General features: G+C 38.7%; 1 protein-coding gene across 1 annotated transcript in view; it reads right to left on the reverse strand.

The window, feature by feature from the left end:
- Positions 1-211: 211 nt before the first annotated feature.
- Positions 212-15479, reverse strand: part of LOC111234540 (neurexin-2-like) — an 89446-nt gene continuing 74178 nt past the window's right edge. Inside the window, exons 16-20 of the mRNA XM_022762686.1 lie at positions 10500-10671; positions 7674-7763; positions 5966-6294; positions 4092-4176; positions 212-2754 (exon numbers count right to left, since the gene is read on the reverse strand). Of these exons, the coding sequence (XP_022618407.1) occupies positions 1952-2754; positions 4092-4176; positions 5966-6294; positions 7674-7763; positions 10500-10671 (1479 nt within the window). The 3' untranslated portion in view covers positions 212-1951. The remainder of the gene's footprint in view (positions 2755-4091; positions 4177-5965; positions 6295-7673; positions 7764-10499; positions 10672-15479) is intronic.

Consider the following 15479-nt stretch of genomic DNA (forward strand, 5'->3'; position numbering starts at 1 on the left):
GGGTCACTTGTCTTCACATAATATAACCGGATTTATACCATAATTGTTACCTGAACGTTATCTAATTCATGTCGGTCTGAGTTCACTCTGAATTTGCCTGACATAGAACACTTTAGTATATGTCTACAATGTCTGTATCCAATAATAAAAGGCAAATAAAGTGCATTCTCTTTGTGAATCTACAAAAAGCAACACACAACACAGGTGTGTACAAAGTATATAATCAAGTGTATTTTCATCTTTATCCACGTTCTGTACACATATTAAGATCCATTTCACATGAACACTATACAATAGCAATGAGTGAGGAATGGAATATTTTCTGAGCGCTGAGCAGCTCATGTTGAATGGCACTTTCATAAAAAAATAACAGGAAATCACAGCATGAATAAGTAAATGTAGACGTAACTCAACAGAGAAAATGGCTTTATATTATCAGATCCATTGAGTAACAGATTCAGCACATATAAAATGCACAATGCAACAAAACAAAACATTTGTTTGTTCCATTCTTGTGTTTTCTCTGCATAATCTGAACTGTAAATAATGCAAAAAACAAACAATATTTGCAGCTATCAGAGGAAAGTGTGCTTTTTCTCTGGATTGAAGTAAAAGGCAATCTAAAATGTAACGTGTTAAGAGGAGTGGCAACAAGATACATCGAAATATCAGAGAAATATCAATACAATTCACAAACCTTCAATTAGTCATCTCATAGAATAGTCTTTTAGTAACTGATAGAAAAAAACAATACGTTTGGCTGCTTTACAAGGAATATCTATGTCTCAAAGATATGTTTACATTTTCTGTGTGCTTTTGAATTATCCCATGACAGTTTTGGGTTGGTTCTCCCTTTCCAAGAAGGAATCAGAAAAAACTTCCTCAAATGTGATTCCGTGTTCCGGAAAAATTCCTGTGAAGTTTGGGTTGTAGCGGTCTAGATGCTGTTGTGAAAGCTGAAGGAGGGGCCGAGCATCTCAGGCGTTTATTCTTCTTCATACCTGTTCCCTTGTGTACACAAGGCTTTTTCAATCTGCTAACCTCTATATGTACATACAAGCAATGTTTACAGAGAAATACCTTCACTGGAGTAGACTGACTTGTTCACAATTATTCCTACTTGGAATGGCATGGCACACTGACTGTGATGTCTCACATAAATAATGTTTCTTCTGATCCATCATACTATAAGGTTCACTGGCAGGAATATGTTGAGTGATTTAATAACCCCTTTAAGTTTGATTTATTTTTCACCAGAGAGCAAAACATCATGCTTCATTTATGATACTGCACCAGGAAACATAATACCATCTCTCGTGAACAGAGGCAGAGTGACTGGGGAGTTTTAAAACCACATAACATAACATGGAGGCCGCAGAGATGATGTCTTATCCAAATAAAGGCTTTCGTTTTGACTGCAGTCAGAATTACTGGGGTGCTCTCTGCTCATCTACCATAAAAATTCAATAACTGGCCTGTTCTGCCTCATATATCATGATGGGGACATTGAGACTTGAGATAGAGCATTACAAAGAAGTACAAAGAAAACATTTAGGCAAATCTGTCCGGATGTTCTCAGCACTTTCTTCACTGTACCATATCCATGCTATATACAAAGCCAAAGTGGATATGCTTCCTCCAGTTTTTTTAAAAACATAAAAAAAACGATACACTAACAAAGAAACGGTGAATGCAGCGCATGTTGTGACACAGAGGATGAGTCAGATCTTGTGTCGTAGATGAAGATTTCATCACTAATAGGAGCCGGGCAACCTTGACTTTTGAGAAAATGTACCTGTTGAAAGAAAGATACAGTTGCTTTGTGCAGTTGTTTTCTGTGGCCTGTGAAATTTCACTGATGGTCAACCTGACAAAAAAGGGGAGCGAAACGAAAGCATTCTCTCTCATCCTCTTGTCTCAGTCCAATCTTGCCTGCTCTCCTTCTGCGTCCTCAGACGTAGTATTCTTTGTCTTTGTTCTTTTTGCCCTTTGTGATTGCCTTGGCCACAGAGGCCGTTGCTGTGCTTTTGTCTTTGACCACTGCTCCGTTGCCCTCCACAGTGGAATTGTTGGCAAAATTGTGGCTCTGGTCTGTCTGGTAGGAGCCCTCGTCCCGGTTGCGGTACTTGTACATGGCATAGAGGAGGATAAGAATGCAGAGAGCAGCAGCAGCCACAATACCAACCACCATCCCCGTGGTGCTACTGGACTCCCTGATTACCTCCACGGCACCGGGTTGGCTCTTTTCATCAGAGGCTGTGGGGTTGGCTGTGGGCACATGGGGAAAATTGGGGGGGTAAGTTAGTCCTGGTGTGTTTCGGGAGGATGGAGGAGCAGGGGGCAGAAGCACCTGGTCACGGGTGTTCATTTTGCCTGCGGGGATGTGGAGCTGGTCGGGGTTGGTGGTGGGAACATAAGGAGGTAGGGGGCGGGGTTTCTGGACTCCACCCTCACCAGCAGCGGGAGGTGGAGGAAGGACTGTCCTGTCAGTGACCATGGGGGAGTTATTATTGTAAAAGTCCTCGTCATCTGATTCCGTCATCTCCCCAGAGCCGAAGGCCGAGACCTCTACAGGGTCACCACAGTCCTCCTGGTCCGGGGGGCAGGAAGGGTGAGGAGGGAGTATCAGGGACTCTTTGGTGGTTTCAAGTGGGGATAGGAGGGTAGGAGGAGGAGGGATGACGGGGTAACGGGTGGCGATGGATGGGGGCTCAAGGGAATCCACTGTTATAATAGGCAACACTAATTCACCTCCTAGAAAGGAAACAGAAAAGGTAGGGGATCCTAAATTAGAACAGCGTAAAAACTAAAATTCTAGCTGAATGGTTGTGCTCATTAAAGTACAGCCACAGTCTGCTCATTAGGTAGAATATTACTGAGGAATTAAACTAATATTAGCTGGTTTATGAGTGATATTATTTATACTGATAGAACATATTATGCTGATTTCTTTAATACGAGGTTATTTATGTACATCAACATTTGGCACATGAAAAGCAAAACAAATTAAAACCACCATGACGATGTTCTTGAACGATGTATACAATTCTTGATTCTAATGTGGATTCATTGTGTGTGTGTGCGTGCGTGTGCGTACACATTTGCAGATTTGAATTCTTAATTTTAACAAAAATTTAATACAATAAAGCAAAAAACATAAAAGAGCTCACATGTAGACACAAACACACAAGGTGACCCATGAAAGGCGGCAGCTGAATGAAGAGCATATAACAGACAGAGCACATAACAAACAAAAGAACAGTAAATTAAATTTGCCATGCTACTGTAAGCACATCTGTACGCAGGGGTTAAGGAGTGACAAGAGAGATCACAGACAGGTTATTTTATTTAGGAATCACACATGGAATGTTGTGGCTTACTGAAAGCAACCAGTGTGTCCTGCATGTCTTTAATCACCACTTGGATATAGATTCTTCACCAAATAAACCTTTACATATATTTCATATGAGCTCTCATGCCATGCATTGATCCTTTACTTTGATCTGACTCTGAGGTGAGAATGTCTTCTTGTTATGGAAGAATATTCCAGTCTGCAGAGTTTGGTTATTTATGTCCACTAGGGTCTCTTTCATCATTATATGAGTCACACTTTGCAGGGCCAGTCAACAACAAACAATTCTGATAAGGTCATATTAATAATTGAGGCACCCATAATAAGGGCAGTCTCCTTCTTAAGGTCCACAGCTTGTGTCTGTCACAGGCCTGATCTGCTGTCTCCTGTCATCCACTCTTAATGACCACAGTGCACTTCATTAAGATTTTCTCCCATCCAATTTAGTGAGTTACAGACATGACTCAGAAGCTCATATACAGGTTCAATTGAAGCTAGTCGAATCTGTAACAACTATCCAAATGAGGACAGCTGTTTGACAGAGCCCCTGAATGAGTGAGTGTGTGATAGCTGCAGAAACATAAAACTGGAAAGGGTGAATTGAGAAAGAAATTGTAAAAAAAAAAAAAGATGGCTGTCTGAAGTCAGTGCATTTTTATCTACAATCTTGGGTAAGAGTATCATTAGTCGTGGTTGGATAAGAGCTCTACACCCATCTTCTTTGCCATGGCTGACCCACCTGTCCCTGGTTCGCACTCTTCCAGGTCCTCATCATCGCTTGGACACTCAGCTGATGCCACCAAAATGTCATCAGAGTTCTGCGGCTGAAAGGAAAATAGAGAAAATGTGTTGTTTCTCAACAAAATGACAGTCCACTCACTCCCATCAACTCGATTTGACCTCACTCTTTCTTTTCTTTATGAACGTGTTTGCTGGCTGACTGTCTGTCTACCATTTGAGGAAAAGCTGCAGCACGGTTATGACTTCAGTGTTTTAGTTTGGAGCAACAGCGAGACTACAAATCCAAAATTTGCCTATATGCAGTTTTTTATACTTTACCCCTGTGGCTGGCCTCATGTGCTTACAAACAAAGTAAGAGCAGTACTGATGGAGAGTAAGTTCTCAGTAGGCTAAATGCTCGTTCATGTTTTCATTTAATTCTATATCATTTACTTTTTGTCCAATTCTTTAATATCAAATTTGAAAAAAACAAATTCTCATATGCTACATCAGGGCTTCGATAGGTCTAAATTGGATTTTAGAGTGCACAGTGACTCAAAATACCTGAGTGAAGCAGAGAGTAGATGGTCCACTAATGGATTACTTGTTTAAATTGAAAATACAGAGAAGCCAATTTCAGGAAAACTGGAAAAGAGGGATGTAATGGAAAATGCTCTCTGTATTTTTATTAGGAAAGGCAGGGGTTTTCTTTGAAACCTCAGGACTCCAAGTACTGCTGAAATCCTTCCAATTTGGCAGGTCTGCTGCATTTGGATTAAAATCACCTCATATGAAATGGTGGTTGGTAATGCTCACCAGTCTGGATGCAGTACAGTATTATGGCTGCTCTATGCGTAAAAATCTGTTCTTCAGTAAAAGCTTTTTTTTCTTTTTTTTTTCTTTTTTTTTTTACAAAGCATGAATCCTATTGGGAAAAAAATGACTTCAGTGATGAACTCAAAATCACATATGTTGGACCGAACCAGATGTAACATGTCCTTTACACATTTATTATAATTTAATGGATGATATTTTTAAATAGCGTAATGCATCTGACGATCAGGGAAATTTGATTTAATTGATTTCATTGTATTAGAATCTTTCTGTGACGATCAGCGTTTCAGTTAGAAATATATACAGTCGGTGCATCATGCAGACTATTGTTTCATATCCAGAGAGTTTTTTACTCCTTGAGATTACTTTGATTGTTGTCTTGATTATCGATGAAATAACCAGAATAACTTTCCCTCTGAAGAGTGTTCATGTTCAATTCAACCCCTGCACAATACACACAGTGCATCCTCCTCTGAGACTCAGCTCTTCAAATCTGAAAAACCTTCAGGAAGAAAAACCAGAACAAGTTAAGTGCCATGTGTAGAACTGAGGAGTCAGTTCTTTGCTCAGTCCCTGGGTTGAAATTATTTTGGGAAGTTACATGTTAAGAAATTGTACTAATCATAATTTTGTACGTTTGAGGAGAATGACCAGGGAATTGATAAATAAAAGCTGAATATCACTTGAGACCACTAAGAACACTATCAAATATATTAGCAATAGATTGCTGTAAGCTGAAATGAAAAAAAAAATGTAATTCAATAGAATGACCAAATGACAGGTAATATAAGGGGTTAGATGTATTTCTTTGAAAAATGGTACTCTACTCCTTCTTCTTCTTCATCTTATTATTATTATTATTATTATTCATCATTACTAATATTTTCACACAAAAGGCAGAGCAATTTTCAATAGTCATATATTAAAAGTATTTTTAACATTCTGCAAAGCTGCACCATCTCTACAAACTTTCAAAAATGAGTTATGAACGTTGATTGAGAAACAACATGTTTCCCGTCTTCTGATAATTACCACGAACATCCCTGTGTGCTCTCTAACCTTTGAGATGCTCTCCCTCAAGCTGGGTGACCGCTGCCTGCGGGTGGTGGTGGTAGCCATAGTGGTGGTGGTTTCCATGATTGTGGTAGACATATCGGACACTGCCAGCGGGGTGGCGGAGGTGGTGTCGGTGGTCAGCACAGAGAGCGAGTCCCCGACCAGACGCAGGTTCCCCTCCACCTGTACGCTGGGATCATTTTCTGCTGCCAGTTTGAGCACCTGGAGACCATTGTAATACAGCCCTGAAATCTGACCCTGGAAGGGCCGACCCTTGTCGTGACCGCCAATTTTAATGGCTGCCTGGCTGTTAAAGATGGTCAACTGTCTCCCTAAATTCAGACAGAGACATAGAGAAAGAAGGAGGTGGAAAAAAGGGAGAGCGATAGAGCAGACAGAGAGAAGTCATATGGGAGAGTTTGCACATTATCATCATTTGAACCAGGTGGACTTTAGTGATTATAGCATTAATAGTTAGTAATTTATTTAAAACTTGATTTAGGTTTTAACTTTAAAAGGGCAATGTTAATTATCAGCAAGTTTATAATTTAGACTTTACACATGCAGGTTACAATCATCAGAGGAGGCTTAAAGTCTATTTAGGTGCCTATTTAAACGTTTGGTAGGACAGATATTGTCATTTTGAATTATCACTGAGTTAGCAAACGGTCTGTGGGGAAAAAGGGACAGATGTTTTTATTTATCTCGTAACTCTGAATAGATGGTGCAAGGATGCATATCTTATGACTTCTTTTAACAGAGATGGGCGAATTATTAAAATGGCAGTCTCACTGTACTTCACACTGTGTAAAGCTAAATGATAATAAAAACTAAACACCCCTCCCTCCGCTGACTTCATCAGCCATTAGGTCATTAAAACATGCTCTGCTCTGGGTTCCCCCTTGTCCTATTGTTTCACCTCCTTAAAGGGGCAATGATATCTAACAGCACTATTGTCAGCAGCTTCACTGATAAGCAGTGTTACATCAGAGGAGGAGGACTGCAGTAATGGGCCCATCTCAGGAGAATACTTATTAGCAAAGTTAATGGATGCAAACAGTGATCTACTTAAACAGCCTGTCAGGGCTGTTTTGTTGCAGCAAAAATCTTCAGCTTCGGAGTCTTACGTGGTCGTTGTGGGGCACAAGGTAGGGCAATACAAGGTTGCAGGGAACAAGAAAAGGGAAAAGAATTTGGTTCATTTTGTGTGATGACATCAAGGTGTTATGGTTTAAAAATCAGTTTAGGAGGAACGAGACCTGCTCAACTTATGGCACATGTTAGTTTCCTTGGTGTTAATGTAAACGTTACACAGAATTTTAATGATTTTTTTTTTTGTAGAATAATTACACACAGCATCTAATTACACACAGTGATTAAGAGGGACGATAGAGGGTTAGACAAAGGTTATGTGTTTTTAGTAAATCGGTTTAAAATCTTTGTTAAGGTGCAGCTTTTCCACAAGGTGTAAGGATGACAAAGAATAAATGGCAAGTATGCGATACCCCTTTGCTTTGACACTTATTTTGAATTCCACTTGAAACCTACATTTGTGGTCATCAAAATTCATAGCCAATAGAAGTTCCAATTAAAATGGAGGTATACATCTGGGTAACCTTGTCACCCTTGTCTTCTGGCACTGCACCTCTCATGGGGAAAGGTTATTTAGTAGTTATTTCAAGGGTTAATTAATTAATCAATTAATTTTTACCTTTATCGAGTAGCCACTCGTCAACTACCCGACCAAGTCTGTATGGGATTCTTTGTCTAGCAATAGCCAGTCGTTCATTATCATAGTGTCCTTCAAAGAATTTGGAGAGACAGATTAAAGGTTAAAGTCTGCAAGCTGAAAGATCACATGGTTAGAAACAGTGTTATAATGGCTAACAGGTTTAACAAGTTATCAATTTTAACCCAGCTGTGAGTTAAAAGAAACTTGTGCTTTACGCAGAGTTATCTAGTTATTACGAGTAACAGTGTTAATGCTAATTAGAGTAATGTTTAGGCTATTTATAATGTGCTACACTAGTTAGTGTTATTTAGATATTTTTAAGCAAAGCATAATCTTCAGTAAATACCAATTACAGTAAAATGTAAAATAATTTTATGTACTATGTAAAATAGAGGTTAATTCAGGTAAAAATATAAAAAAAAACAAAAAACAAAAAATCAGGCACTGCAACAAATACGATGAGGAAAACAATCATTGCATTAACATACACATTTCATACACATTCTGAAGTTACAGCAGAAGCTGAAGTCTCACCACACATCTGCTCCACAATGTAGGCCATGTTACGATATGATATGCAATGTGTTTTTTTACTGCAGCTCCCGTGAGATATTGACAACAGGTCCATATCAAAGACTAATGGGAGCTGTAGTTGTTGAATTCTAAAACAAAACAAAACATTGTTATGTCCTTAGCTCTAACACCAATACCCAATTTCAGCTTTTGGAAAAATGCATGAATGAATCTTTCATGCAAAACTGCATTGTGGAATCAGGGCTAATAGGACAAAAGCTGCTCTCAAGTGGGACAGGACTTCAGCTCTTTATTCAACACATGCAAACACAGAAGAGATAAATATATCCAATGGAAACTACAACAGGAAGTACATGATACAAACTTCAACAGCATGAATTGTCATTTTCTGGAGGATGGCGGCCAGTTAACATTAGTGCTATAAATACTCTTTATTCAATCATCAGCCACAAGGTTACCACAAGTTTTGATTTTAACACTCATAAATTCTTGTTGACATTATTCATAAACTACTGCATGTGTAGGATATGAGCATGTTTAACCCACATATGAACAAAAATGTAAATGGGAGAAATCAACCATGTTGGTGGACATGGGATAGTGTGAATGGATAAAAAGGATTAGGATTATGGCACAACATGGAAAAGGCGGCACAGTACACGACAGTGCCTGACAGTTAAAGTGAAGCTTACCTTGACTATGTTTTTACTGTAAGCTTTAATATACAGCAGGTTTTAAAAAAGTGAAGCTGCACATTCATTGAGCCTCAGGACAGCTGCAAGCAGTGTCCCCGTATTCTTACCTTACACAAATGCTAGAAGACATTATATATTATGGCTTATTTCATATTGTTTGATTTCCACTTAAAGCCAAAAGATGAGTTACGAAGCCTAACCCTAACCTACTCCTAAATGTCACCTATGCGCTTTAGTTCTTTAACATTAGACAGATTTCAAAAACCACTGATTACTGAGTAGGAGCTCACGAAGCATCTACATATTACATGCATGGCCATCACCATTACATAACTTTGATTTATGTACAACTGTGGCATGTGCGTATGCTTTGAGCACCAGCTGGAGGCAGAGAGGGGTCCTGGTTTCATCCTGCCGTGCCAGCTGGTGCACCTGTTCTGAATAAGGTTAATTGGTTGATTGGTTCAGAACAGGTTAAAGTACAGCAGGTCATGATCACATTATGTATGGGTCTTTTCTTTTCTTTTTTTTCCTTCTATGGTTAAGTATATGTGTACGTACAGTAGGCTGGGGAGCTTTAAAACTTTTGGACGCTGAAAATCTGTGTCTAAATAAATGGATGGACTTTCTGTGAAATAGCAAGATGCATCTTCCGCTTGTGTATTTGGAGATGCTTCTTTTTGTCTGTTTGTCTTTGAGCCTACGCAGATCTAATATGACAGGAATGTATGTGAATTTTCGATCATTTCCAATTATGAAATGGATAATTTTATATTAAGTTAAGAAAATGATGAAACACTTTTATCCCTAGACAGAGCGATTAAGTATGTTTGTGTGTATGTATAGTATTCACATGACAGCATCTGGCATTTACCTGGACACCAAACATAACCATAAAATTGAAATGTAAAACACATATACTGTATGACTTGATCATTAAAGAGCATTAGATCATTTAGCTGCCAAATCCATCAATCTGTCAATGTAAAAAAACATGACCTTTACATGATGTTGTTAGTGTTAGTGTACTAAAACTTCTTTATGTCAACAAGAATTTATCAGCTTAATTAATAACAACATAGTTAATGCTGTCTCTTTAGATTAACAAAAAATAAATAAATATTATGTCATTAAAAATATTTATTTATTATAAATAATGAACAAATATTAGGATTATATAATACTTGAACCACATTAGTGGTAAATCGAGATATTTTCTAATCTGCTACAGCCTTCCCCACCTGTCTGCCAAACTGACTACAAGAACAACTGTGGCTGATGAAAATGATTTCATTATTGCTAAGATATGCTGTGCAGCTTGAAGCAAACGCATACATTTCAGATAATTATATCATTTTTGCAATATGGCATATCCAGTATGTGTATGGCAATTCAATAGAGAGCTTGTAGAATGATGAAACAACTAGGTTGGAGAGCTGATCAGTTTTTTGCAAATAGTACATTTCACAACTGCACATTCGAAGATTTGTGTTTGATAGGCAGACATGCAATCCTCCCTCGCTAATGCAGATGCTCCATGCCATCTCTCAACAAATCATTGTCCCATCAGTCTTACCTGGTGGATAACGCTCAATGACTGGATGGTTGTCCACCTGGAGAGTGGCATTGCCACCGCTGCGTGTGAAGCGTACAACATGGTACTTGCCGTCATTTACTATGACAGCAGGCTCATCGATGGTGATGTCATCTGTTCCCACATTGAAGATGACACCAATTTTTCCTTGATCCTACGGGTGAAAAACAAAGAATGAATGCTACACGCTACACAAATGACAAAATTCGTAAATGGAAAATATTTCATATCGTGTTCAACATGTACTCAAAATTCATTTCCATTGATGCCAGGGTTGTCGAGCTCGAAAACCTTATTTAATTGGTAAAAGCATTGTGACATGAACAGTGTGTTTAGTTCTTTCATGAGGGTCCACCACCACTCCCACTCAGCAGCCTGCCATGGTTTCCTGATGTGAATCACTCTTGACAGAGTCCTGCTGTTTCTGTTTTGGTTGACCAATTTTTCTCTCTGTCAGCTTTTCCTCGCTCCTGCCAACCTTCCTCAAAGGTCCAAGCTGCTTCTCAAGCCAGCCTTTGGGTGGCACTAATAAGAAACACTGCAAAAAAAAGTGTGCTGGGTCTCTGTGCCTGTCTGGCCTTTGTACATTTGCTGCCTTCATTCTAAATTCAACACAAGGTCAAAATGCTAATGTGGTTAAAAGAGACATTTGTGAGCACATGACTCCGCAGGAGTACACACACAGGATCACAACATTACACTTTACACTTTACTTTTGGATTGCAGTAACCTTTGTAACTGTGATGAATATACAAATAACATAAAAATCCCATAATGTCACAGGTTAGTCAGTAATTATGACAGCCAATATGAAACAGAACATAAGGGTAGTGTGTAGTAAAGGATGGCAAAACCAATTTACAGTCAAATAGACAAATGATTACTCAGCGAGTACCTGTTGTATAGTATGTTACACATACACAAGAGTATATAAACAAGCAAAATTCACTACCATTATATAAGTAATAATGATAATGATAAGTGACCTTCAAGCTGTGCAGTTTCTCCTCATATCATTTGTCGCTCAGCTGTGTACAACCAACGACCAAGAGTCTGCAGGCTTTTATTCAAACAGCCTCGACTCCAGCAGCTGGTTGACTGTATCACACCGTCAACCAGACAGGGGAGAGGAAGTAAACAGTGAAACCGGCTACTGTAGTGTTTTACTGAAATGAAATCCTGCAGACTGCTTGTCCTGCACGGCACACAACGTGCACAATATTTACTGGTGTGGCTCACAGACATGATGTAAATATCTTCCACACTGTGTCTTGTATTGCATTTGGATTCCCTGTCTTTACTGTCAGAATTGCCTCCACAGCTCACTCCTTAACATGCACCATTAAATATTACTGATTGCACAGTTTTTCTCATACCTCCAGTATTGCTTTACTGACTTAAAGACCAGAAATTCAAATATGTAGACAGAAATACTTCTTTTCTTGCCCTGGTGGTGGCTGCTATTGTGTAATGAAAAACCTGTCTCAGAGCTTTGCTCTCACCCTCTAATCATATGTAAAATCCTTCTAGAAACCTTTTGAATCTGAAATAATTATTCATGCTGACATGGTTGGTGTTAAATGCTGAAGCATTAAGTGTCGTCAGAGACCTTGTCCCATTAATAATATAATTTTAAGCTTGAGAAATCAACTTTCAACCTTCTTTATGTAAAGGAGCTTTATCTCCAAACAGAGCTTTTTATATTGAAGGTCAGCAGCAGGTCTATGGCTCATCACATTGTTATCTTTCCTAATTCAAATCACTTAAAAGGTGTCATGAACCCAGGAGGAGGCGCTATGTGCGACTGATTTATGCCGCATGAACTGCAGCTGGACAATCAAATTCACACAAGACAAATAGAAGATGAAACTCCTTCACAACAAATATCTACCCACCCACAGTAACTCACAATGAACCCGAGCAAATCAAAGTCAGTGTTACTGCAGGTTAGTGGGAACCAGCAGGGTGTTAGACCTTGCTGCAAAAGAATTACCAAGTCACATTTCATTATACAAAAGGATGTTAAGAAAGCATATTATCACCGTCGGATACATCGTTTATATTCCTTACATTGTCTGTAAGAAATATCTCTTACATTCTTTCTTTACTTATATTCTGTACATGCAGAGCTATTCGGTTGTCAGTGGGTTAATTACGTTTCACAACAAGCAAAATGGTGAGTATTCATTAGGTAACTACAGGGTAGTGTGGCCTCAGGTCAAATTCAGCACATGTCCTCTGGATAACAATTAACATCTCCAAGGCCAGAAAAGTCTGCCAGGGGCTTCATGTGGCTTCAGCAAAAGCATTGCCACTATTTTGCTAACTCAGTCTTTGAGTGCAATTACAAAACAACCCCAAAGCACCTTTTGACAGCTGGCAAAGTAACACTACTGCGCTTCGGTTTTAGTAAACAAAAGCTTGGCCTTTCCACTTCACTTTTTCTTTTTCTTTTTTTTTTTCAAGAGGCAACTTACGGCCTGTGTGTTTGGGTATAAAGTTAATCAGGCATATCATCATGAAAAGCTGCAAAGTGTCCCACCTAGCTGTGTTGACATCAGCTCTGTTGGAGAAAGCATTTCCATGAAGTACTCCCTGTTCCCACTGGAGCTTTCAGAGTGGGATCTCAATTCTCATCTGAGCTACAGCCTGCTCTAATTCATTTTTAGAGGAAAAGGATTGATAGTTATAAGGACATATTATTATAAGGAGTTATATTTGATGGGGTGAAAAAGAAAACCCATTAGGACTAAGCAGTGATGGTTCTTCTATGATAAGCCACCACCTGATGCATTTTTAAACAGAGTTTAGAGTGGACATATCATGATTCTTTTAAGAGGACCAGCATATCTGTCTGTCTCCGTCTGTGTTGGATACCTTTAGACTCTTCTCCTCAGAGGCAGCTGGGAACGTGCATCAATAGTCTTGGGAATGCTGACGCGTATCATCCCTTCTTCCATATGAATGAAAAGTATCTCCACTCGTCGTCATGTTTTCTATCTGAAAATATCTGGTTATTAAGGTAAAATTTGTTCCATCAGTAGAATCTGTAGGGATGATTGTCCTTTTTTGATGAGCTTTTATATAATATTTAGCCACCAAAGCGCATACTAATCATCAGATTTGTACCTAACTTATCAATTTATAAATTTGAAATAAATAATCCAAATACGTATGGACAATTGCTCAACTGATGTATTATCAAAATGCATAAGATATCAACGTATGGAATCACTGAGGTCCACACTCACAACTTCACATCTTGGTCTGTTCTCCTTTAGTTCGGAGCTGGGCTGTGGAGCATAAACTTATCCAGCACTTCTAATTGTCGTCATTTTGCACAATGAGTCTCCTGTTTTTGTTTTATCTTTTAGTCCCTCATTAAAAACATGACCATCTGAAAGTAGCATTAGCCTCGCTAATGTACTCTCTAGTGAATATGGTTTGCTTCTTTTGTACGGGGTAATTGGTCTTTGAAGCTTGTGCATGTGCGATCCTCAGTTAGCCATGCAGTTTCAGTTAACCATGTCACCATTTTAATGCAGTGTGGAGCTGTGTGTGGAGAAGTGGCTGTTTTAATGAAGCATTTTAAGCACTGACAATCAGATGCTACATTTGCAGATGTGAACACTTAATCTTTCCTAAATTTTCAGTGGATGGAAATCTAGTGGAAGACTAATGTCACATCTCATCTTGATTGCTCTAATAGTCATATGTGTTAGTCAAGAGTGTGTGTATGCAATGAAAGTGCTCTGTTAATAGTGCAGTTATTATGGATTTTAAGGTAGTTTCTTAAGAAGGAGTTCTGACCGTTTCCTTTCATAATTTACACTGATTATCATATTGTAATTTTGAAAAGAAAGCTTCCTATCCAAGAAGGATTAAAAGAAGTGGATTCTGTTCTAAGACACCTCATCTAAAAACCCCAAATCCCTGTAGCACAAAAAACTCATATATAACTCATACATCCTTTACCATTTTCAAGTATCCCTTGTGGCCAGTGTTATTTTGACCAGTATGCTGCTTCTCTCTGTCTTCACCTAGTTTTCACTGTCTTCCTCTTCTTCAGTGGGCAAACAGAGGAAGGAAGCAGAATGCGCTAAAATGTGGAATTAATAACATACATAAATAAATTACAAGAACCGACAACCAAGGTCCCTATAAAACAAGAATGTGTGATATTATGAAGCTTAGACAGAGAAAGGAAAAAAAGACAACCTCAACACCCTCTGAACTCTTTTTGATTCCCCTCCGCTGAGCAGTAATAAGGTGTCAAAGTAAGCAATCTGTCAGGGTACAAGGACTTGGCTGGAAAAAAAATCTTTTCAGCTGGCTCTGCACGCAGGCAGCAGTCTTTGCATTTACTAGAAACGGTCCGCGGCTGGCAAGGTCAGTTTCACACTTTTAAAACAGGAAACACAATTTAAATGAGACAGTTTTGAAAAGCGTCCAGGGGTGGATTTTTGTAGCAAACATGTCTCGTAACTAATAGGTACAGTATAGCAGTCAAACTCCCAATACATTATATATACAATACATATACAATACATTATTATATGTTGCATAACACATACATATTTTTCAGCTTTCAGTTTTAAAACTTTTGGATATTAGTGTCCATATTGTCATCATATATCAACACTACCTTACTGCCTGCTCTTAGTAGATTTACCCAGAATACATGTAGAGATATTCTTTCATCTGTCATTAAGAGGTTTCGTTTGACATCAAAGAAAATTAAATATCAGGCCTGGTGAAATCTTAGAATTCTTTGTTTTAGGAAGCATTTTAGTTGGTTACAATCTAATAAGGGTCTAACTCCAGTTCCAATTTTTATTTTTTTTTTCCCTCTGCGCTTTGACAACAGGTGTGATTTTAATTATTACACCATTCACGGATGTTTGACAGATCTCCCCTCTGGTTTTCATCATGGCACATCTGTCCTGTGGCTACATGCTAAAA

Source organism: Seriola dumerili, unplaced genomic scaffold (genome assembly GCF_002260705.1).
Source record: "Seriola dumerili isolate Sdu_G_001 unplaced genomic scaffold, Sdu_1.0 BDQW01000449.1, whole genome shotgun sequence".
In the NCBI taxonomy this organism is placed as follows: Eukaryota; Metazoa; Chordata; class Actinopteri; order Carangiformes; family Carangidae; genus Seriola; species Seriola dumerili.